We start from the raw sequence: 25058 nt of genomic DNA, 5'->3' as shown, positions 1-25058 counted from the left end.
GCCAGCCTTGGGAGGAGGGTGCTAGTAAGTAAGTAAGTACGTGGAAAGAGGCTAGCTTATAAGGACAGGAAGGCTGAGTCAGGTCTCTGAAACCAGTGAAACCCACCTGGGGTCAACCATCTCTGCTCAGGGCTGGCTAGGTACACTGCGCCCTGCTTTCCCTCACCCCCCTCCCACCCACTAAAAGGGCAAAATTGGAAATGCAAACTGTGTAGCATAAATAGGCTCCTTTCCTGTACTGCTTTTCTTTCTTTCTTTCTTTCTTTTTAAAAACTTTTTCCCCAGGTGATCCAAGGCTCTGGCTTTCCACTGAGTTGGAATCTGAGGGACAGTAAATACAGACAAATCTTTCTTTATAATAATAATAGCAGCCATTTCTATTTCTATTTCTGTGGCACTGTACCAAAATGCTTTACAACTGTTTTCTCATTTCATTTTCTCAGCAATTCTGTGAGGAAGGTAGGGCAGGCAGAATTATCCTAATTTGGTAGATATGGAAACTGAGGTTCCAGAAGTTAAGTGTCTTGCCCAAGGTTACACAATTACTGAAAGTAAATAGTCGTTGTTCAGTCGTGTCTAACTCTCTGTGACCCCATTTGAAGTCTTCTTAGCAAAGACACTGGAGTGATTTGCCATGACCTTCTCCAGCTCATTTTACAGATGAGGAAACTGAGGCAAACAGGGTTAAGTGACTTGCCCAGGGACACACAGCTAGTAAATGTTTGAGGCAAGATGTGAACTCATCCCAAATGAGTTTTCCTGACTCCAGACCCAGCACCCTATCCACTGTGCCAGCTAGATGCCCTTGCTGCTGGGGAGACTAAGGCTAGGAATCACTTGAGGTCAGAAGTTCTGAGCTAGTAGGCTGCAGTCAGGGGTGGCCACCAGGCTATCTACAAAGAAGAGAACCAGCCCAGGTCAAAGCTTCTATGCTGATCACCAGGGGGAGGGTCAGCGGCACATCCAGCCTGGACAATATAGGGAGGCCCAGGCTCCTCCCAAAAGAGTAAGTGGTAGAGCTGGGATTCAAAACTAGGCCTTCTGGTCTTGCCCATAGCCTCTGTTGGAGAGGCCTCACAGGGGTAATGGTGTATTAGTTATGGAACACTCCCCAAAGAGATACAGAACATATATATTACCATAAAGGCAGACTGCAGTGAAAGAACACTGATCAACATGAAGACCAGCCGTGATTCTTTTTTTTTTTGGCAATTGGGGTTAAGTGACTTGCCCAGGGTCACACAGCTAATAAGTGTCAAGTGTTTAGTCTCAGGCCAGATTTGAACTCAGGTCCTTCTGACTTCAGGGCCGGTGTTCTATCCACTGCGCACCTAGCTGCCTCCCCACCCCACCCCCCGCCATGATTCTTGAGAGCTGATGAGGGGCAAGACCTTCAACTCTTGAGAGAGGAGAGACTCAGGTGCAGAATGAGACATATATTTTTTGGACATGGCAAATGGAGGAATTTATTTATTTGACCGTGCATATTTTGTATGGTTTTTTTCTTTTCTTTTTTCTTTTTTTCCCCCAATAATAGGGACAGGGGAGAAAAATAGATTTTTGCTAAAAAAAAATTTAATTTAAAAAAATATTCTATTTTTAGATTTTACCAGTGGAAACTCTCCCTTACACCATCCTCCCTGCCCAGTCAGTCCTGGATCTGCCACTGGCTACATTACCTTGAGAGTTTTCCCATCTGGGGTTTTAAGGCCTCTTTAAATTTCTAACATTTATCTGATTCTCAGGTAAGAGAGGGCCTTACTGTGTGTGCCTGCAGGCGAACAGGCCGTGAATCTAAGCTCAGCACTTTCCATTCTATGGAGTCAGCATTCTGTCTCTGTTCAGGAAACACGCTCCTTGTAAAACCATCTAGGCCTATCCCCTTGTACTGGACACAGAGCTCCGAAAATCACTGAGCAGAGGAGACTCTGTGAGAGCATTGTATCTGGGCCCAGAGTCCCACTGTATATCTTGTACTGCTTGGACTTTTTCCGGGGTGAGGGATAGGCTATGACCAGAGCCTCTGGACACTGCCTTAGTGAGCTGGCTTCCTTGGAATTTTCTTCAGGGAGGTCATCTCACCCTATTACACCCTGAGGGCTGAAAGGTCAACTAGCTTTTGGCCTCCTGTGGTATTTAACCAGCCCCTGGCACCTTTGAGTTACTGAAAGTTCTTAAGGTGCATTGGAAAGGGTAACTTGGAAAGGGGGTTGGGTCGGGGGGAACTGCTCTCCAAGTGAGAAAATATGTATAGGAATTGATGAATTATAGAAACCACCTGCCTTTAGTCCCTTGTGCCAGACAGGACAAGGTGTCTTTTTTCGGCCCTTAAAGTAGCCTTATGGAGAAGCAACCTGGGATATGGAGGCAGGGGACCTGGGTTCTGATGTTAGCGGCATGACCACAGCCAGCTCACTTATTTCTCTGAATCTCCACTTCCTTATGTATGAAAAAGAGGGTTTGGCTCATATGATCTATCTCTAACTAAGGTCCTTTCCTCCTTCTAAATCTCTGATCCCATGATCCTTCTCTCAAACCGGAGCATGTCACAGACCTAAGCAAGGATGGCAGGCTGTAGGCACAGAAAACTGTGTTAGCCCTGCACCTGTTCCTGTGCTAGCTACCTCACCCTCCATAGTCCTGAACACTCATGGAGATGGATTTTCCTGCTGGAAAACTGGAGAGGGGGAACAGCCTCCAGGGACGTCCCTGGGAAAAGAGATACAGCATTTTAATGTCATCAGATAGGAAGGCACCAGCCCTACGGATTACTCCTATGTATGGGGGGGGGGGACGTTGGACAAGTTCTTCATCTCTTTCCTCCTCAGTTTCCTCAGTGGGCAGTCATGGCCCCTTCCAGCTTAAATTCTGTGATCCCACACTCCTAAGAGCTCCAGAGTCCTAAATTTCCGTCAGCTTTCAAAATCCTCCATGGGGAATCAGGGAGGCCCTGATAATTCCAAACAATAGATAGTAAAATAGTGCATTTTTGTTTGGTTTTGCCATAATGCTCAGTCCTGCAGATTCCCAGTTGTTGTGCCTAGATAAAATGTTAATGAATTCTCATTCCTCCAGCAAATGAATTGGAAGTGGAGAAAAGGACAGTTCAGAAGCATTCTGGGTAACAGGGGGAAGTAAATTCATGATTAAAAACTGCTTTGATGGACAAAAAAGCCCCTATATGGGATTAAGTCCATTTAAAAAAATTGCTTTGCTAAGTTGTCCAAGTTTCTCAGTTTTGAACATAACCCAGACATTAACAGGCATGTACCTTAATGTACACACATGTTTAGATCAGGACTTTCCAACCTGATAAACCTTCAAAAGTTAGTCCTAAATGATTAGGGGGCAGCATGGTGGTGTAGTGAATAGAGCACTAGGCTTGAAATCAGGAAAACTCATCTTCCTGAGTTCAAATCTGGCCTCAGACACTTACCAGCTGTATGACCCTGGGTAAGTCACTTAACCCTGTTTGCCTCAGTTTCCTCATCGGTAAAATGAGCTGGAGGAGGAAATAGCAAACCACTCCAGCATTTCTACCAAGAAAACCCCCAAAAGGCTCACAAAGAGTCAGATACAATGCTGAACAAGAAGGACAGATTTGTTCATGGGCTAACACTAACCTCTGAGAATACCAGCTCACTGGGAGCTCTGCCTCCTCAGCATTCCTGCTGGAGCTCACCATACATGGGCTGGTATGTTCGTTCAGTTATCTTATCATGTCAGTTGAAATTGCCAGCTTTAACTAGACTATAAGCTCTTTGAAGACAAGTCCTCAGATTCCTATTTCTTTGTGCCTAATATAAGGCCTTACATGAAGCAAGGACTCAGTAAGCCATTGGATAGGAGTACGGCTTTCAGCTTGATAAGGAGACCTGGGGACATCTTGTTCAATTTCCTTGTTTTACAGGAGGGACATTAAATAACCTCCACACAGTCACACAATGGTGGAGACAAGTCTCCAACTCAATTGTCACCATCATTGTTTACACAGGTTTGCAAAAACTTCATATGTCACAACAACCCTGTGATGCATACACGACTCTCTCAGACCTGTGGTATTTCTATTGCTGTTGCAACCAGTGATACCATATTAATAGTGGTGCTGCCTTCAGGAAGGCTCTGTGATTCGTTAGCCTGGAGCAATCCTTCCACTATTACCAGTCAACAACCCTTCTAATCATTGCCCTCATCTTACAGATGAGTAATCTGAGGCTAGGAGAGTTTAGGTGTCTTGCCTGTGATCACAGAACAAGCTAGTGTCTGAGATTGGATTCAGACCAGGCCAGGTTGACAGCTTGGGCTTTCTTTCTGCTTGAATATGCTTTCTCTCCAGCCCTACAAAAGATCACTTAACTTTTGTTTTCCTTAAGCCACCAGTATCTTTGCTAAGAAAACCCCATGGACAGTGCTACCACAGGGTCAGGAAGAATTGGACACAACAACAACAATGAAAGTGTTTTAAGAAGAGCACCATCTCTGTAGACAGAAGACCCAGGTTCAAATCTTATTTCTAACTCTTACTATCTGTATGATCTTGGGTAATTCACTTACCTCTCTGGTCATCTGTAAAACAAGGGGGTTGGCCTCGATGACTTTTGAAGTGCCTTCAAGCTCAGAATCTATGATCTTATGATCTCCTTTGATCCTTACAAGAAAGATGTTCTTATCCTCATTTTACAGATGAGAAAACTGAGGCACAGAGGTTGAGACTTGCTCAGGGTCACAGACATAGTGCTGCATGTGCATGGATGAGGAAGAGTTTACCTTGTCAGCTTTCCTGCCCCCCTCCATCCTTGGCCATTTAGAAGAGAAGGAGAAGGAGGAGGGAAGCTGGGCAAGCTCATCATGGAAGCCAAGCCAAGCCATCAGGAGAACGCTACATATGGTGGCTCAGGACCTGTACAGGCATGCGGCTGTATTACCCCTTGGAAGGGCAATAGTGGCAATCCCCCAATGCTTTCCCAGAAAGGGGAGCACTCCCTATGGTGTTGAGTCCCAGATTCACCTAGATGTGTGTGAAAACCACTCATCCCCACTGAGCCTCAGCGTTCTTACCTGTAAAATGGCGACAGTGATACTCACATTAGACTGTGAACTCCTTGAGAGCAGGGATTGTTTTTTGCCTTCCTTTGCATCCCCAGTACTTGGTATAGTGCCTGGCACACAGTTGGGACTTAATAATGCTGGCTGATTTGACTTCATTGTATTATTTCAAGTATCCAATGAGACAATGTTTGTAAAGTTCATTGTCACCAGATCCCTACTATAAAATTGTGTGCCATCATTAATAATGTAAAGACAATAGCCTAGTGGGTCAGATTCATGATGGTATTGGAGGCAGAAAGACCTGGGTTCAAATCCAACCTCTGAGTTCCATTTGTGAGTTCCATTCTCACACTAAAGGTCTACCCTTGTTCGTCTTAGTCTTGGATTTATAAACACACAAGTGTATGAAGCTGGGAGGGGAGTACATAACGGCTAGGGTGCTGGGCTCGGAGTCAGAGAGTTATGAGTTCAAATTCCATCTCTGGCATCTGCTAGCTGTGTGGTCCTGGATAGGCCACTTCATTTCTATGTGCTTAGTATCTCAGGCAACTTGGGAGGATTTATCTACCAGCTCATAGCAGGGCTGTTGACTGGCCACTGGATTGCTCCAGGCTGAAGAAATCACAGATCTTTCCTGAAGTTGGTATCACTTTTGCTGTGGTAATACCAATAGAAATACCAGGAATCTGAGTGAGTCATAGCATATGGCTGAAGGAAGGCACTTTAGATCAACATTTCTTACCTATGCATCCCTCAGGGGAGCAAAGATAATGGTTTGGAGACAGTCAGCTCTGATATAGTCCTTTGAGGCTTGCAAAGTGCTTTAAAGAGGCAGCTAGGTGGATCAATGGATAGAGTGCTGGGCCTAGAGTCAGGAAGACCTGAGTTCAAATCCAACTTCAGACACTTACTATCTGTGTGACCCTGGAAAGTCACTTAACTTCTGTTTGCCTTAATCTGCTTCAGAAAGAAATGGCAAACCACTCTAGGATCTTTCCTAAGAAAACCCCATGGACAGTATGACCACAGGGGCAGGAAGAACTGGACACGACTAAACAACAACGAAAGCGCTTTAAAAAGAGCGCCACTGGGGCAGCTAGGTGGCACGGTGGATAGAGCACTGGCCCCAGAGTCAGGAGGACCGGAGTTCAAATTCAGCGTCAGACAAATCACCCTTACTAGCTGTGTGCCTCTGGGCAAGTCACCTAATCCCAATTGCCTCGCAAAAATTAAAATACATAGAACTACAAAGGAAACCAGTTATATTGAAACTCAGTTATCAAAATATTAAAATGAGATGTTCATGTGCTCGAGGTTAAGAATGTCTGGGCCTTTTTACATTCCAGGAGTCCCATGCAGTCCAACCCTCAGGCTGTTCCTCTGTCTCCCCCCTTTCTGGCTACATGACCTGCCCACCTCTCTTTCTGATCCCAGAGCTCCTCAAGGATACCTATTCACTGCATTTCTGATATGCATGCCATCCTTAGCAACATGTTGCAGCCTGCAGCCTACAGCTGTGCGCAGCTCAAACAATCACTTTTCTAAATAGAATTGGAATCCCAAGCTGGCCGGCAGCCTGAGGTGACTTCAATGGCCAACCCAAATCCTAACATGGGCTCAGATTTCTCCCACTTTCCCTGCCCCTGAACGAAATGCTGCAGAACACTGAAAACTGTATATGGGCCAACGCACCATTTAGCTCCCTTCCATCCCTGCTCCTCTCACAGCCTCTTTGTAAGGAGAGCCCCAGCTTGGTTATCTAGCCCTCTTTCTCCTGTCACACTCCCGTTCCAGAAAGTTCCAGGCCTCAGCTCTTAGGGGCATGGGCACGGGTGGGGCCGAGGAATGCATTAGTACCAAAGGCGTGCAAGATGGATGTCACCTGTCACAGATGACAGCTGCAAAAGAGGAGCAAGAAGGCTTGGAAGACATGAAAGAAGGGGCTAGCTCCCTCCACGGATTGACAGCCAGTAGAGTGGGGAGCAGAAGCCACCTCACTGGCTGGGAAATTCCTGCTGCCACAAAGTTTGCCAGGGAGAATGGAAGGAAGGTAGGATTGAATGAGATCAATTTCCCCCCAAAGGACGCAGTGACAACCACCTGAGATCTAATTTCGGAGCACTTATCGCCATCCCTTCCTTCCTGTGGTCTTGTTCCATCTCCACTTTGCTCAAACCCAGCTCAAGAGGGTGTACGATCAGAAAACCACTGGCCTGAGAGCCGAAGCATCTGAGGATCAGACGTTTAGAATTGGAAGATGTTGTAGGGGCCATCAAATCCAACACCTTTATTTTTATCATTTTAAAGAGGAAGCTGAGATCTAGAGGCTAAGTGACTTACTTCTACACAGTCACACAGGAAGTGTCTGAGGCAGGATTACAAAGAGTTTTCAAGTCTGACTCCCTAGCACTGAGGCTAAAGTTCCTCCTCCTCCACCTTGAGCAAATCTCTTAACCTCTCTGGGTCTCAGTTCCCTATTGGAAAGTCAGAAAGGAGATTAGATGACCTCTAAATGACTTTCACCTCTAATTTGTGACATAAAACAAGGAACAGATGCAAGTGTGTAACACACACAACTCTCCTTCCCAATCCTATGAATGCCTGTACTTGGCACAGTGATGTTTCAGGACCACTGACTATATCTTGAATATTCCATGGAATGGAGGAACTAGCCAAGAGCATAGATGGCTCAGAACAACCCATCATTATTTCTAGAAACACAACTCAATGTCACCAGCCCTGAAGTCAGGAGGACCTGAGTTCAAATCTGACCTCAGACATATAACTCACTTAGCTGTGTGACTCTGGGCAAGTCACTTAACCCCAATTGCCTTAGCAAAAAAACCCACCAAAAAACAAGAACCCACAACTCAAAGCTGACTGCAATGCTTACCCAACAGAGGGTGGTGGTTTTATAATGTCATTTTGTAAATGAAGAACAGTATATTATTTCCGGTAGACTTCCTTCCCATAGTACAGAAGAGAGAAAAAGAATCACCTTTAAAGTTTCTCAAGGAACATGGGTAGCCAAGGTATGCTGTCTGAACAACCCAGAGTCAAGTTAAGCTACCAAGATCACTTGAACAAAGGCTGGTATGGAGAGCATCATGGCAGTATAGTGGAAATAGCCTGGGCACTTCTGTCATTCCCTGTGTGACCTTGGCTTCTATCATAGGCAAAAGGAAAAAAAAGAGTGAGATAGTGGGCAGCAGGGGTGGGAAGTCAGATCCCTTTGGGTCTCTATATCCCCATCTGTAAAATGAGAGTGTTCCGCCAGACTGCCTCTAAAGTCCCTTCTTTCTCTATGAATTGGGTTATCAATATTCCAGATGCCTTGACTTTAAGTGCACAAGAAGCCCTTGTACAGTTTGGGACCCCCAAATCTGAAAGGGGTCCAGAACAGACTAAGGTGCCTTCTGCTAATTCTTCAGGGAAATTTTATATTATTGCTATCAGAGATTCCCCTAAAGATACATAAAGCCCTGTATTTACATACAATATCCATGTCTGCTAAATCCTTCCAACTAATAATATTTCTTAATTGATTTACACCCATAAATGGCACCAGACAGTGGCAAGCAAATGCACTGAATAGTGGCAAGTAAACAAGATTCAAGGCAAGGGAGTGGACTCTGTCAGCTACTGCCCACTCATAGACTCTTTGTAGGACCTTCCCACCCCTAAATCTATTTAATCTTCGGTTAATTAATGGTAAAAGATGCATCCTAGCTTAGTGTTTAGAGGATAGGCTTTGGAGTCAGGAATACCTGACTTCAAGTCTTGCTTCTGACACATACTGTGTGTCCATGGACAAGGCATTTAACCACTCAGTGAGCCATGAAGCTCTATAAAACTATAAATTACCCACCCATTTACCCACCTGCATTGGTGGAAGGAATTTCTATGAGGAATTCCACACATTGGTGAAATAAAAAATCTGGATTAAGTCTTTCTAAATAGATGTACAGGGAAGTTAAGTGATTTGTCCAAGGTAAACATAAGAGGAAGTAAACATAAGAGGAAGGATTTGAACTCGGGTTCTCTGATTCCAAAGCCAGGACTATTTCCACAATACCATATTCCCTCCTTTAGCCTTTTTGTCTTCCAAGGTCAGTAGATTTTTATTTAAATTGGAAGAAACTTTCTTTCCCCAACCCCTCCCAGGTCCCCATACATCAGACCTAAGCCACTCCTCCTGCAAATTAATCCCATTTCCTTTGGTTTATCCTTCTGGGTGCAGACATGAGAGAATGAAGGTCTTGCACAAGATTCGGCTATGCAACTGGAAAATTGATTCAGGCCGTTTGGGGCAGGGTCACCCAGGGGGCACCTGAATCAGGCTCAGGAAAAGCTAAGTTTCACAGGCTTCCTTCTTGCAGTGCCCTGACTTGTAAACATTTCCTACTCTTAGTGGTCCCCCCTTTCACAGGCAGATCCAGCTTTCTGATCTCCAGATCTCCTCCAGCCATATGGGTCTAGCCATAAATAAGAGAGGTTTCCTTGCTATCTTAGACACTTATCTTCTCAGTAGCCTGCTCATTCTTCCTGTCTGCTTTCAATCACATAAGAGAATTCTTAGAAACCTTTTCTGGGTCCCTCCTTCGGTCCCTCTCCCTCTGATACGAGAGAGAGAGAGAGAGAGAGAGAGAGAGAGAGAGAGAGAGAGAGAGAGGAGAGAGAGAGAGAGAGGAGGAGGTATGTGGAAAGGAATAACATCTCTAGAAATGGCCAAGGAAGGGATGGGGATGTGCAGATCAATTGTGGTTACTGACATTTTTTCTTCCTCAACCAGAAGCTAGCTTTCAGTTTCTGACTCATGGTTTCTAATCTTACCATCCCTTCTATGTCCACCGTTTACCCCTTCAGGGCTGGGCCTCTTTCTTTCTTCCTTTCATCTCCACTCTACCCCACCACAGACCCTCCTCCTCCCTGCCCCACTTTGCCCTTCCTAGTCGTCCCTTACCCTAGAAAACCAGGGCTGCAGTTCTCTGGAGTTGTGAAATTCCTGGCAAAATCACACAAGCAAGAAAACATCAGTCATTCGCTTCTAACATACTTCCTGCACTCAAGCTGGCTGAGTTGGACATGTTAGCGCATTTCGAAGCCTTGTAGACTATGAGAAAGGAGGGAAGGGGAATGAGAGGGGGGAAGGAAAAGCAGATCTGACGAAGCTCAGTTGTGTGTGAAGCAGGCATGTGTGGGCATGTATGTTTACATGTGTGAACACCAATGTGGAAGACAAAAGTAGACCAACCCAAAGCAGCATTCAGTAGCAGATTAATGTACTAGATGTGGAGTCAAGGGAAACTTGAATCCTGGCTCAGACACTCATGAGGCGTGTGATCATGGGCAAGCCAATTCACAGCTCAGTGCCTCAGTTTCCTCATTTGTAAATGAGACTTCTCAAGCTGTTTCCCCTAGTATACACACACATCTGGAATACTTTGCTGCACAAATGACTTAGTTAATTTAATTTAATCATTATTATATACATTTAGAGGGGCAGCTAGGTGGCACAGTAGATAGAACTCTGAGCCTGGAGCCAGGAAGACCTAAGTTGATATCCAGCTTCAGATATTTACTAGCTGTGTGACCCTGGGCAAGTCTTTCCACTCTATTTGCCTCAGTTTCTGCATTTGTCAAATGAGCTAGAGAAGGAAATGGCAAACCACTCTGGTATCTTTGCCAAGAAAACCCCAAAAGAGGTCATGAAGACTAGAACATAACTGAAAAACAACTAGACAGTGGCAACGACAAATACATTTAGAACTGACTTATTATTTTGTTGGTATGGGGAAACCCAGTAAGGAAACCACCTCTACCGATGCAAGTTGGTACCTGTGCTGCAATTTATAATCTTAGAAAAACTGCCTAGAGAACTGAGTGGTTGTGACTTGCCCAGGGTCACACAGCCAGTGAGGCTGAGCTAGAATCCAGGTCTTCCTGAACTCTGAGTCATTCTGTCCATTCACTAATACCAGTAGTGTCAAACTCAAACAGATACTGGGGGCTACTAAACCCATAGATAAGGATCCTGATGGACTACATATTGACTTAATTCTAAAATGTGTTATTATCGATTTTATCTTTATTTATTTTGTTAAATATTTCCCAATTACATTTCAATCTGGTTTGGGCCATGTGATACCTCTACCCTACCCTATTCTGCCTCTCTCTGCATTGATTAATTTAAATACCCTTTTTTTCTGTTTGAAAATAATCCTTTTTTTTCTGCCTGACATTGTCCAAGCTGTGTTTCAATAGCACAACTTCTTGGGGAAAATATTTCTGAGCCTTCATTTCTTTATGTTAAGGTTTTAAATAAAATAGGAGGTGGGGAGGGGGGACTACATAGTATCTAAGGCCCCTCCCAATCCTGAATCTATGATCCTATGAATTCTGAATAGCTATATACATCTAACATTGCACACCTGAGAGCTTCAAAAATACTAGCTTAATTGATCACGTACACTGATGTCAATTCACAAGATCCTAGATCCCAGTCCCTGGGAGGGACTGAAGAGGTCTTCTAATCCAACCCCCACCCCCACCATTTTACAAATGAGGAAACTAAGATCCAGCAAAGTAGAGTGATTTACCCAGGGTCACACAAGTATTAAGTATTATGGACAGGATTTGAACCTTAGACCTCTGGCTCCTTTCAGAGCCAGTGTTGCATCCAATTCACCTCGCCCCAAATATATCTGGCTGAGAGTGTTCATCTCTCTATTCTCCTACTCTGTGGACTGAGTAGTCTGTGCGAATGTTTATGAATATGCCCATGTTGGTGAATATCATAGATGGATTTGCAGGTCTCTGAACACACCAGTGTCTGCAAGGAGGCGTGAGCATATGTCTGCAGACGTGTGCCTATCAGTGAGGTGAGTATGTATGTGCTTATTCTGCTCCCCAAGCTCCTCTCCCCACACCTCTGATGGGCCAGGCTGCATTGGCCATTCCAGGCATTCTGGCGTTCTGGTTCAACAAGGCTGCGGGGTCCCTGAGGTTTTCCCTCCAGCTTGAGCTGCCTTTGTTACCACAGTCCACACCTGGGGCTGTCCAGCAGTTTCCACAGTTGGGTTTACTAGGGCTTAGCAGGGTTCCTTAGACCAGATAATAGAGCCAATGAGCCAAATTCCTTTTCTTTTTCTAGGGAAGGGCTGAGCTCCCCATGCGAGTTTTTGAAAGGTCCAGGACCTTGCGCCAGTTGCATAAAGCTGGAATGTGGGAGAGTGGGAGTCTTCATGAGAGTTGGGGTTCCAGTTGTTACTCCATTATATTCTTTTGCCAGAGGCCAGACAGAGGAGGTCAGATGCTGATAAATGGGGAATGTTCTCTCTTGTCCTAATGGCTCCCGGGCTGCCATGCCCCTCGTAGATGGGGAGTCCAACAGCAACTCCAGAAATATGTGAAATGTGAATGAAGGTAGGGTCAGCAGCCCCCTGAATTGGAGATAGACTCTCTCAGGAGTCAGCCTGGTTCAGCAGAAAGAGCACTGGCTTTGGGGTCAGAGGTCCTGCGTTCATAAATGCCTCTGGGACTCCATTCTGTGTGATCTTGGGCAAGAGACTTAACTTTCCTAGGCATCAGTTTCCTCATATGTAAATCGAAAGGGCTGGGCTAGATGGTCTCTGAGGCTTCTTCCAGATTTAGTTCTACGTTCCTATGACTCCTTACCCCAGCTCTTTAAAAGACACAACTGAAGAAAACTCAGACGCTTTCTAATCTCTCCACCCTTCCAACCTCAACCTTTTATGAAACATTTAGATGTTTGCCTGTGTGGCCAAAGAACGATTCTTCTCTAGATTCCACAAAACCAGAATTTTAAAAAATAAGAGAAAACAAAACTTTCCCCCAAATCTTTCAAAGCCAAACTCACAAACAAAGGAATAAACCAAACTCTGTCTGTCTCGGGAAGGGAGAGCTCTTGATGACTTACCCGGACCACCAAGAAGGCCAGAAATCCCCATCATCTATTTCCACCCCTTGTCTCCTGCCTTGAGCATACTGGCCAGGGCATCCTATTTTCCAATCGGAGGGGCTGAAGTCTGAGTCACAAGAAGAGAAGAAGAAGGACTTGCCCCTTCTCAGGGTGGCCGTCTGAAGATGAGAGGAGCAAGAGAAAAGAGAACTGGAACCCAAGTGCAGAACTCCCAAGCTGGGCTCTGAGGTTTTCTTCTCTAGACTGTTTACTTGGGGAGGTCAGGCTGGGACTGGCTTGTTTATTTTTCCACACTTTCCCTCCAAATCCTTTTCTGAGAGCCCTCCAGATCCCTCCTTGATAAATTCCCTGGGAACTGGAAAAGAGGTCAACCTCCTGAACAGACAAGCAGCCTTTGTGAAAAGAAGGAAGGTAGGTGGTGTGTTATAAAGCCCAAGAAGGAGACAGTGGATGGGGGAAAGGAGAAAGGAGAAAGGAGAGGGGAGGGGAGGGAGGGGAGGAGAGGAAAGGAAGACACCTACATAAGATACCTACATAAAATAAAGCGTTAGTCTTAATCTCCAGACTTACCCTCTAGCAGCCAGAAGAGATCGGGGTGTGGATGAACTCCCTGGGGATATGAATTGTATTTGCTTATCTTTACGCCCCATAAAACCAAGTACATATAGCAAGGTACAATTAAAAAGGATATTCACTCCAGTTAGAGGAGCAGGGTTAGATTCTCATATCCGATGCTTACTACCTGTGTGACCTTGATCAGGTTACTTAATTTCTCTAGTCCTCAGTTTCATTATCTATGAAATGAAGCAGCTGGACCAGATGTCCTCTGCTGTCCCTTCCAACATTAGATCTATGACATCCAAAAAGGAGGAAGAAGATTCAGTTTGTGACTCCCTTTGCTTGTAAAAACAGCTGCGGAGTCAAAAGATAAGACCTTGGCTGGGTCCAGGGGTTGAAGGGAGGTTCCATTTCTAAACTCTCTTTAGGCATCCTAAGGTCCCAGAAATATTGACCCATCCCATTTGCAATGAGAGAACAAGACAGCTGGTGTTAGCGGCTCTCTTCTGGCCCTTCCATTAGGGGGCCAGCTGGGGCAGCACTGCTAATGCCCATTCTGGAAGGGAATGAGAGAGACATGAAGGGCTTGGAATATCTTTACAGTTGGGTTCCCACAGTTCACGAGGAGTGGGATGGGGATGGGGAAGGGAAACACGGAGCTGCTTGTTAACGCGCTCCTCTATAGTAAGCCTTCAAACATGACTTTAGGGACATGACTTTCCCTGGCTGTCTAGTGCTTTTTTTTTTTTTAACCAGAGCTATGCTGGTAAAAGTTTAACAAGTGGCCCTCCGGGGGGGATTAAAAGTACCCAGGCACACTTTTAAGTTTAATCTGCAGGATTTACATTTTCTCTGTCACTTTTGAAAGCCCAAACAATCAACAACAACAACAAAAATAAATAGAGTCCCAGTTGTAGTTTTTGGATTTCTAAGGTATAAACGCTCACACCAAAAACTCGCAGTAGGCTCTTGAGAGCAGATTCAGCACAATTTGCTTTTTAACCGGGGCTCCAGTGGCAAAAATAGCTTCCATTTACAACAGACTGTACTATTTACAAGATAACCTTGTCAGGTGCAGCAATAGGTCTCATTTTTATGAGGCCACACTTAGAGAGATAGAGTAACTTATCTAGAGTCACACAGCTAGGAAGTAGTAGATTTGAACTCAAGTCTTCTGTATCAGCGTGGCGTGGTGGAAAAGCACTGGATTTGGCATATGAGGACCTGGGTTTGAATCCTAGCTCTGATACTGCCTGTCTGACTTTGGGCAAGTCCCCTCTCTGGGCCCCAGTTTCCTCATCTGTAAATGAGAGTGTCAGACTGGATGACTTCTGAGGTCCTTTCCAGCTCGAAATCTGTTATCCCACGACTCTGCATCCAGGGCGGCTCTTGCTACTATATTATGCTGGCAAAGAAAGGCGATGTGGGGACGGCGGGTGGCATGGGGAGCTCCCTACACACAGCTGGTGCAGACGACAAAGCCTGGCGTAGCACCTGGGTTATGGGACTTACAGTTAGAGCTAGTAGGGTCAAATGTTGCCTCTGATGCTTACTAGTTAGGGTGAACAAAGGACCCCCAAGGTCCTTTTCTGCTTAAAATCCTGTGATTGTAGGTGGCACATTGGGTACAGCCTAGAGTCAGGAAGACCTGAATTCAAGTTTGGCCTTAGACAACTACCAGCTGTGCGACCCCAGGCAATTCACTTAATTTCTACTTCCCTCAGTTTCCTCACCTGTAAAATGGAAATAGTAATAGTACCTACTTTCCAGGGTTGTTGTGAGGATCAAATGAGATAATATTTATAAAGTGCCTGGTACAGAGTAGATGCTTAATAAATGTTTCCTCCTCCCTCCCTTCTTTTTTCTTTTTCTCTTTTCCCTCCTTCCCTTCCCTTCCTTCCTCCTTTCTTTCCTCCCTCCCTCCCTTTCTTCCTTCTACCCTTTCTCCTTCCCTTCCCTTCCCTTTTCCTCTTTTCACTCCTTCCCTTCCCTTCCCTCCCTCCCTTTTTTCCTTCCTTCCTTCCTTCCTTCCTTCCTCCCTCCCTTCCTTCCTTCCTTCCTTCCTTCCTTCCTTCCTTCCTTCCTTCCTTCCTTCCTTCCTTCCTTCCTTCCTTCCTTCCTTCCTTCCTTCCTTCCTTCCTTCTTACATCAGGACTTTTTAACTGCTGTTGGGACCTGTTGAGTACCTCTGAAGAAGTGAGAAAGCTTGGAGCAGCTAGGTGGCACAGTGGATAAAGCTCCAGCCTTGGAGCCAGGAGGACCTGAGCGTACATCTGGCTTCAAACACTTGACACTTACTAGCTGTGTGACCCTGGGCAAGTCACTTAACCCCGATTGCCTGAAAGAAAGAAAGAAAGAAAGAAAGAAAGAAAGAAAGAAAGAAAGAAAGAAGAAAGAAAAGAAAGAAGTGAGAAAGTTCTCCAGCTTTGGGATAAATGGGATAATGGGATAGTAGTGATGATCTAAAATATGCCCTGAAATTGGGTTTTGCCAGCGGGTGTGGGTATGAGTCTGCCTCTATTTCCATCAAGGACTGAAGATTTTGCCTCTTCCTAATTATAGCTCCAAGGCAGGTTTACGTGCCTGCAACTACAAGCAAAGCCCAACAATTCTTTGTCAGGGGAGCTGAATTCCTTGTATTTTCCTACCCAAGCCTCCCACACATCTGGGGAGCCTCTGGTCCAGTGTTAGGAAAGAAACACTCCTAAGATCGCCTGCCACCCAGGGTCCCTGAGGCAGGAATGTTTCTGGTTCTCAGAAACTCTTCTAACCCCTCCTGAAAGAGCTCCAGGGAATGGAAGTCAATGCAGGGTCTGTTTGTTCCCCAGAGCTATGCGGGCTTGTCTCGAGGCACCTCCTTCCTGCCTCCTCCCCTGCCCTGCCCTACAGTAGTGGGGCTGGATGCCCCTATACAGATGTGGCAGCCTCCTGGGACATTCCTGTCATTTTGTCTTCAGCAGGGAGGGCCAGAGGGAGTGACTGTCTGTCTCTGGCACTTGACCCTGGACAACTTCCAACCTTATAGTGCCCGTAGGCAATGCTCCTAAAACTGCTCATTTAGAAAAGGTGGCCAGTCTTCATCAGTGACGGGAATATGCTATACATGAGAGTTCTTCAGAACCAATGAAACTGCAAATTAGAGAAAACACTGGAAAACACTGACATAGCACCTTGCCTCTAAGACAAAGCAACCTAAACCCCTCTTCCATTAAAACCCAGTGGGCATATGGGTGGATCTAATGAGATCGATTCCTTTCCTCCTGCTGGATCAGTAAATCAGTCCAAGAAGTGATAGGGATGGGTGGGTCCTATTGATAATAATAACGATATCTTCCTGCCTCTCTCCTGCATGAAATTCTGTGGCATGCGCACACACACACACACACAGAGTCTATTCTTCCCCAGCCTCAGTGGGAGTTGTGTGCGTAACTGACATGGCTCAGTAGGGGTTGGTCTCTAGAGTTTGTCCTACCTAACAGGGCAACATACCTCCATAGTGGTTACCATGTCTAGCCCAACCTTCAAATTTTACTTCACCCTGAGAGGTGATGATTTGCTTAAGATCGCACAACATTTGAAGACCTTTACAATCGGCTCAGATGCCAACCTATCTTTCTGGACTTATTACGCATTATTCCCCACCTCATGCACTTGGTGTTCCAGCTAAATTGGCTTAGTTGGTGTTCTCTATTCAAAACAATTCATCTCCTACCTCTGCGCCTTTGCCTGGGCTGTCCCCGATACCTACAATGCTCTCTTTTCTCAACTCTGTTTCTTGGAATCTCCAACTTCCTTTAAGGCTCAGCTCAAGTACCACTTACTCCAAGACTTTTCCTGATGTCCCCAGATATTAGTTCCCTACCAAGTGATTCTATGCTTATCAAGCACCCTTTTGCCTGGCACATAGTAAGCATATAGTAAATGCTTATTGACTGATTTTGTATTTACTTTTCTGTGTACAAGTAGTCCCCACCTCACAGTAAGACTTCTTTTTGGTCTTGAATACAGTAGGTGCTTAATAAATGCCTATTGAATTGGATAGCTAATAAATGGCTGAGCCAGAATGTGAGCCCTGGTCTTCTGACTCTAACCCCTGTGTTCTTTCAACTATCCTCACACAGCAACTAAATCACAAGAAATGAGTAGCCTTTTGACTTTGGTATACAATTCCCAGATAGAGGGCTCCCCTCCCCAATCTATAGTAGGGCACTTTGGAATCCCACAATGACATCCTATCTAACAACCATTTTTTTTTTACCACTTTAGCCACACAATGAAAGGGTCCTTCCCTGTGTCCAAGAGTGTGAACAGGAATGAATTGAAGGATAATTTCAAACACAAATGCTCATGTCAAGTCTTCCTGTTTATGCTTCTCCCCTTCTCCCCCAGATCCCCACATCAATTGATTTCAGGACCTACACTGGATAACAGGAAACCTTAACTAAGCTTTCCTCTGCTGAACCCCACCTCCCAGTTCCTGCTCAGAATATACTCACAGGAGAGCTGAGTTTGTAGGCCCCACTCTGGCCTGCAGCAATGCATCTGTCCACCAAGACAGCAGAGACTGTAGATGCCAAGACTCCAGGGGAGTTCTAAATCTGGTGGACCAAAAGGGAAAGAGAGGAAGGTCAGGATAGGTATACTGGCCAGAGGTGCAGATGTTAGGTTAAAAAGGAGGGAGGTGAAGGGAATAGATCTGCATGGAAAGCCCCCAAAAGACTGGAAAAGCACCCAGCACCAGTCTCCAGGTAAGGACTTCCCCAACACTGGAGTCTTCAAGTGGAGGCTGGGAGCCCACTTGTACAAGGTGCTGGTGGACCACATGTCCCCCAAGCTTCCTTCCAGCTCCGAGATTCTGTGATCTGAAATCCCCTAATCTGCCTTAGAGTAGCTACTAGGGGAAGGAGATAAGAGTCGTTAAGGTGGTGAATATTGCAGTATCTGGAAATGCAGTATTTGCTCCTTGGCTGACCCAGCCCTGACTGATCCCAGAGGAGGCCGGCTCTTGTCTTCAGGGTATCATAAAGTCATTGGCAGAAAAGAGAAAGCCAGCTGTAGGGGCTGGTCAGAAGAGCAAGAAGCCGAAAGTGCCAGCCATGGCCTCTGGCCAAGACCAGACTGGGCCTCTTTCTGTGGGACCCTTCGGTGTTGTAGGGTCCCTCTTTAAAGGCAAGGTCCCCAGGTCCCCCAACTTACTCCCAGCCAGGAAGTCACTCTAACAGGGGAAGGAATTGAGGCAAGGCAAGGCAGACGACTGAGCTTCTCATTTGCTCCAGGTTTCTGCTTCCATGGCCCAGCAACAGCCCGCCGGGTCTGCCGGCCTTCCCCACTCTGCTGACGGACCCCAGCTGCCAGGCTCTGGGATTTGTGAATCACTCCGTCCGCTCCTCTAGCTCCCCTCCCTCCCTCTGCCTGCCTGCCTCGCCTCACCTCCGGAAGCGCTGCGCACACCCAGACACATCGCCCAGACACCAAGTTTCCAAGACCCAACTGCAACTCCGAGGCCCGGCCGAAATGCTTCTTTTTTCCCTCCACCCACCAGTTTGGGGGCCTGATCCTGACTTTACAGCTCTGGCCAGCTCCTCCCCTCCTCGGCACCCAGCTTGTTCCGAGCACCTCCCCACTGGCTCCAGACCAAGAAGCCGGCTTGTTCGGGTGGGGAGGGGGTTGAGGAGGGAGGAGGAAGGGGGCGGGAACGTGCGAGGGGTGAAGATCTCAGGGCTCCTAGCTCCAGGGCGCCAGAGTGTGCTAGGCTGGGCCAGGGGGTGCGTCCTGGAGCAGTGGGAGGCTCACCTACTCCCTGCCCCAGCCCCGCAGCCCCCTCCTCTCTCCTCCGCTCTGCCCTGGGCCATGACACTCGTCCAGTTTGGAAGTTTCGAGCCCACTCCGCTGCCCCAGGCCCAGGGGGCTAAGCTGGGAGTGGTTCGGAGGGGATGGAGGGGTCTGAGGCAGGGGGCGCAAGGATTGGCCGCGAAGCCCTCTGTCGCCTCTGACTGGCCTGAGAGCCTACCGGCGGTCCTCCCTCGGGAGCTAGGGCCCCCTCTGGCCCCACATCAGCAGTGAGCCGGGGAGGGAGGGAGAGAGGGAAGGAAGGAAAGAAGAAAGGAGGGAGAGAAGGAAGGAGGGAAGGAAGAAGGCTGCCTTACCCTGCCCAGCTTCTTCTGGCCGGGGGCGGATGGCTGGCTCTCTGGGGATGGAATCGCGAGCAGGCAGCATCCACTGGCAACTTTCTCCTCTAGGCTCCCGCTGGAAGGAAGGTCCCCCGGGGCCTGCCCCTTGCTCCCGGAGCCCGGGAGCCCTCCCTCTCGCCTTCTCTGTCCTGGGCTCCTCTCGCACCTCCCGGGCCCGGGGGCGGCTTGGGCTGGGCGATCACCGAGCCAGGGGAGGAGGCGCCGGCGGCGGCAGGGGAGCCGAGGAACGGCCACCTCGCCGGGGTCCCATGTGCCCGGGGCTCCGAGGGGGTGCCGGAGCCCGTCCGTCCCGCGCAGCAGCGTCCGCTTCTCTCTCCCGGGCTCAGGCCGCTACCGATCTATCTCCGGGCGGCGGATTCTTGTATCCCTTCCAAGGCGCCTGGGAATCCCTCCTCCTCTTCCTTCTCTCGCCCCCACCCCCACCCCTTTTCGCGCCCGGCAACTTGGGAACCTTTCGCAAAGTTGGTGCTCCAGGCTGGGCGCTGCAGGAGCCGAGGCGGCCGGGGCACAGAAAGGAGGAGACCAGAGAAGGGAAGGAGTTGCCCAGACCCGTGGCCCCTCCGCCCAAAGCCTGCACTCCCCCTACTCTCGCTCCCTGCGCCCTAGCTCCACCCCCACCCCCGCCTCCGGGGAGCGAAGAACGAACAAGGACCCCTGTGTGCGCCTTTGTTCCCTGCGCGCCTCCCTGGCCGGCCGGCCCTGCACCCCCCTCTTTGGGCTGCCTCTCTGAAGCCTCTCCCTGTTCCTCCCCGCCCCTCAACTGCACATCCTGCTCCTTCGATGGGTATTGGGGATCCTCACGACCAAGGAAAAAGGGAGGGGGAGTCCCCCTGCTACTTCCCTCCTATTTCTTTCTCCTCAGCCTCATTCCCTTGGGTCCTTGCAGAAATCCCCAGGGCTCTTTGAAAGTTTCAGTCTCCCCAGTCTGCATCATGTTCTCTTACCCACCCACCCCAGTTTCCCCACACAGAGGCCCGAGTCTCTGCTCAACTCTGTGACCTCTGCTCTCAAAGGCTAGGCCAGAATCTAGTTGTCCTCTGCCAAAGTCTTAGGTCTCAGACCTAAGCATGTTTGGGACGTGACCCTGTGTTGGTGAAGGTGAAGGTTACACCAAGAGAGCATAAATTCTCGTGGCCCCCCCCAAACTGGAAAGTTCACTTTCCTCATAGCAGGTGCTTAAATAAATGCTTGATGAATGGATGGATGGATGGATGAATGAATGAATGAATGAATGAATGAATGAATGAGCTTCAAGGCCAGAGCCCACATATGTGCCTATTAGCCCAGGCCCACCAAGGCCTTTAACTTTCAGCTCTAAATTCATGATTTCCCTCCCACCCCACCCACTCACCCAGAACACCCAGGGAGCTCATACCCTTTGTTCCTCTGGTCTCCAGCTTCCACCGCCTGACTGAGCAGCTACCAATGTCAGACTTCTAAGTCATCAGACTTCATTAGACCCAGGATGGGAATAACAGAGGAATGGGAGCATTTGGGTTCTGAGGTTCCCAGTGCATTAGCTGAACTGGCAAAAGACTCCTAAGAATTAGCAGCCTTCTTTGTATGTTTCTCGTTAATGCATCAGTGTTAACATCAATGATTCATTTTATTTATATCCAATTGATGTCAGGGGAATTGCAGACAGACATGATCTAATTCATCCTTCTCTTGAGGATTCCTGTGATCATTTCTGTACATCTGAAGCTTCATGGTATCATGTAGGGTATAATGGTAATAAATCATAGGTTGTCTGTCAGAAGTACCAAAAGTAAACAGCAACAAAAATGTAGTCAATATTTCCCATTCATCTGGATAGTAGGTATAAGTTCCATTTTTTAAAAAAGTTCTTTTAATTTCTTTGTTTTTTACATTGTAATATTTCTGGATTCACCATTCTTTCTCCCCCATATCAAAATGAATCCTTCCTTGTAAAGCTGACAACAACAAAATAAAATTAAGGAAAAACAATGCAGTGACTGACAATTGATGCAGTACCTGACACTTTGCCCCCCCCCAAAGTTTCTCCCTCCTTTCTGCCAAGAAATGGGGGGGCCCAGTTTCATTATCTGTTACTTAGGACCGAGACTGGTTCCTTTACTTTCCAATTTTATAGTCGTGGTATATATTGTTCTTTTGCTTCTGCCTATTTTGTTCTATATCAGTTGACGCTGATCTTCTCACATTTCTCTAAATCCTTCATCATCATCATTTCTTATTGCACACAAAAAAATTCCATTCAAATTCCCGAGTTTGATCCTTCATTCCCCAATAGTTTTTATACACTCCTTGTTCACAAGAAAGATAACAGTTTCATCTTATAGGTGGGATTTTTTGAGTTGGACAGCAAAGTACACTGAAAACTAAACTAAATTGACTCACGGGACCACAGATTGGGAGGGGGAAGGGACATTAGAATTATCTAGTCTAACACCCTCATTTTACAAATGAGGAAACAGGCTCAAAGAGTCCACAGGTAATAAATGGTAGCCCTAGAACAGAGTAATGGCAGCCTGATTCCCCTGGTTCCAAGTTCTCCAAGTAACCTAGGGAAAACGGTGTTTATGATTTTCTTCTAAAATAGCACAAGACTGTGACTAATGAGTGGAGGCAGTGTAGCCTAATGGAAAGAACAATGCTTTGTTAGGCAGAAAACTTAGGTTTTACCCTTGACAAGTCATGTGAATCTGGACGCAGTCCCTAATGTCATCATTTCAGAAACAACTAATCATTGTGAGACAATATGGCATAGTGGAAAGAGAATTGGCTTTTGGGTAAAAAAAAGAACCTAAGTTTGAATCCTGACTCTGCTACTTACTAGGTGTCTTCCCTTAAGCAAGTCATTTTAATTCTCTGAAGCTCAGTTTCTTCATCTGAAAAGTGGGGAAAATAGAACAGTCTATGTCTCTCACAGGATTGCTCCAGGGAAACCCAATCAAAATATTACTGTTCTTCACTCTTCATCCTCTTTTCCATCGGCTGGCCAGGCAGCAGCCAGAGAGGGTCTTCTCCCTTCAGGCCGGCTCTGAGCGGCAAGAGTGGCCTGGCAGCTGAGCTTCACCACAATGTTGCCCAGGAATGACATCAGAAAAGAAGCAAAGGGTATGGGTTCCTATGGTAACAAGAATGCCCTGGACTGCTTAAAAAAATAATAAAATAAAATAAACCATCTGATTCTAATTATCATGCTGGAGATTTAGATATCTACATTTTGGTCCAAGCTGGTGATGTGTCTACTGCGTCATTATTTTTTTCTTAAGGCATTAGTTTTAGGAAATTAACTCCTACATTGCTGGTATACTGGTATACTATTGCTACAATTACTAGTAACAACAACAACAATAATAACAATAATATCCAGAATTACATACTAGAGGGGCAACTAGGTGGCCCAGCGAATAGAGCACCAGCCCGGGAGTCAGGAGGGCCTGAGTTCAAATCCAGACTCAGATCCTTAATAGCTGTGTGACCCTCCACCCCCACCCCAGCAAGTCACTTAATCCCATTTGCCTCCAAAAAAAAAATTGCATACTAGAAACTCACTAGTCTTAGTAAATAGTGAAGAGCAAAATCCTTGAACTACCAATACACACCTCAAAGGCAGCTAGGTGGTGCACAGGGCAGTGTTAGATTTGAATTCAAGTTCTGGCTCAAATGCTTACTAGCAGCATGACCTGGAACAAGTTATTAATCTCTCTGAACTTCACTTTCCTCATTTGTAAAATGAGGCAGTGAGACTCAATGGTTTCCAAGGTCTTTTCCAGTGCTAAATTTGTGATCTCATGACCCTCAGAGTTCAACAGACAAACTCTTCTGGATTGAAGCACTGTCAGTTATCACCATCATCATTACTGCCTGATCTCTAAACTATGTGAAATAAAAAGCTCTAAAAACATAGAGACTTAGTAGAGGAAACCAAAACCATGCAGTAAAAGGAAGGTGGTACACATCTTCTGGCCATCTCATCCACTACTGGAGTTAGCTCAATGATGCTTTCATTAAGTCTACAAAAGAGGGACCTGAATCCCAATACTTTTCAAAATCCATTATATGATTTGCCTGCATAATCCAACATGAAGAATGATAGTAGGATATTGATTTGTTCCAGGATGGTTTCTCTTTGAGCTCCACTGAACATAGAGAGAAAATGAAATAATATATAATTCATACTTATATATTATTTATGATAAATAAATAATAACTGCCATCTATATAGTGCTTAAAGGTTTGTAGCATGCTTTCTGTGCATTGTCTCATTTGAGCCTTACAACAATCCTGTGAGGTAGTTGCTACAAGTTTCATTATTTTCATTTTACAGCTGAGGAAACCGAGGCCTAGAGAAGTAAAGTGAAGTGAAATGTCCAGGGTCATACAGCTAGTGTTTGAGACAGGATTCAAACCCAGGTTTGTCCTGACTCTAGCTCTTTATCTACCATACCATGTTGCTTTCTCATTATCCCCATTTCACATCTGAGGAAACTGAGGCAATCTTGCTCATGGTCATACAGCTGATGTCAGAGGTGGGATCTGAACCCAGGTCTTCTTAATTCAATGTCCAGACTGACTCAGAAAATACTGGTTGCAAGGACTGGTGGCTAAGTTTTTCTAGAACTGGGCTGGGAGGAAGCAGATAGGGTTCATATGAGTGTTCCTTCACTGTTCTATCTCTTTCTCCACCTTCTAGTGCCTGTAATCACACAGAAACCCATTCCTTCAGACTGCCCAGAGCCTAAACACCCTCATGGGCTAAGTGGTCCTAGCCTGCTAGGAGGACATAGTCTTACCTTGCCCAGTGCCTAGCTTTTAATAATGAATGTATACCATAAACAATGGTAGCTTAGAACAGAGAAGGGCCCTGAAAGATTAGAGGCAGTGTGGTACAGCAGAAAAAAGCAGTGTGTATTCAGAAGACCTGGGTTTAAATCTCACTTCTGATGCTTGGTACCCACGTGATCTTGGGGAAGTCTCTTGATCTTAATCTTCTTTGTAAAATGAGATGGATTAGATGGCCTCAGAGGTCCTTTTTTAGCTCTACATCGAGGATCCAAACTTGATTTTGCCTTCTTTATAGCTCTTTACTGTCCCTAATTTCAGGCTAGGATGATGAGAACTCAGCCCGCTCATGTGGTCGTTCTACCTTGCTTATACTGGGCATTCCAGCAAATTCTCGCAAAACCCTTGACTTACATATTCTTGTCTCTCTGCAGGACTTGCTAGTACAGGCATTCTGTCTCATAGATAGTAAAGCTTAGGTTAATACTTCATTTATGGGGTATAAGAACTAGAAGGGAACTTTGAGGTCGCACAGGGCAACTTCCTTA

The 25058-nt window shown here is 46.3% G+C and overlaps 2 protein-coding genes and 1 long non-coding RNA gene across 5 annotated transcripts in view; 2 read left to right on the top strand and 1 right to left on the bottom strand.

Moving 5' to 3' along the window:
* Positions 1-19784, bottom strand: part of CHST3 (carbohydrate sulfotransferase 3) — a 58995-nt gene extending 39211 nt beyond the window's left edge. Inside the window, exons 1-2 of one of the 3 annotated variants that reach the window (XM_020994661.2) lie at positions 19696-19784; positions 18046-18147 (exon numbers count right to left, since the gene is read on the bottom strand). The gene's annotated coding sequence lies outside the window, so the exon portion shown is untranslated. Of the gene's footprint in view, positions 1-18045; positions 18148-18745; positions 18937-18979; positions 19176-19695 lie in introns of those variants that run through there. The other 2 variants (XM_020994660.2, XM_020994662.2) reach the window with 2 other exon arrangements.
* On the top strand, positions 12669-17626 carry LOC144456257 (uncharacterized). The gene is made up of 2 exons (XR_013485182.1): positions 12669-13402; positions 15702-17626. It is a non-coding gene; the product is annotated as an uncharacterized LOC144456257 (long non-coding RNA).
* Positions 18646-21761, top strand: LOC144456386 (uncharacterized). Its single transcript, XM_078151600.1, is given in 4 exon segments — positions 18646-18731; positions 18847-19471; positions 19622-20345; positions 20348-21761. Coding segments are annotated over 4 exon segments (1734 nt in total). The 3' UTR covers positions 20647-21761.
* The last annotated feature ends 3297 nt before the right edge of the window (positions 21762-25058 follow it).

Source organism: Phascolarctos cinereus, unplaced genomic scaffold (genome assembly GCF_003287225.1).
Source record: "Phascolarctos cinereus isolate Bilbo 61053 unplaced genomic scaffold, phaCin_HiC Scaffold_3;HRSCAF=262, whole genome shotgun sequence".
Classification (NCBI taxonomy): domain Eukaryota; kingdom Metazoa; phylum Chordata; class Mammalia; order Diprotodontia; family Phascolarctidae; genus Phascolarctos; species Phascolarctos cinereus.
The sequence above is the reverse complement of the archived record's forward strand: the minus strand, read 5'-3'. Positions and strand labels throughout refer to the sequence as shown.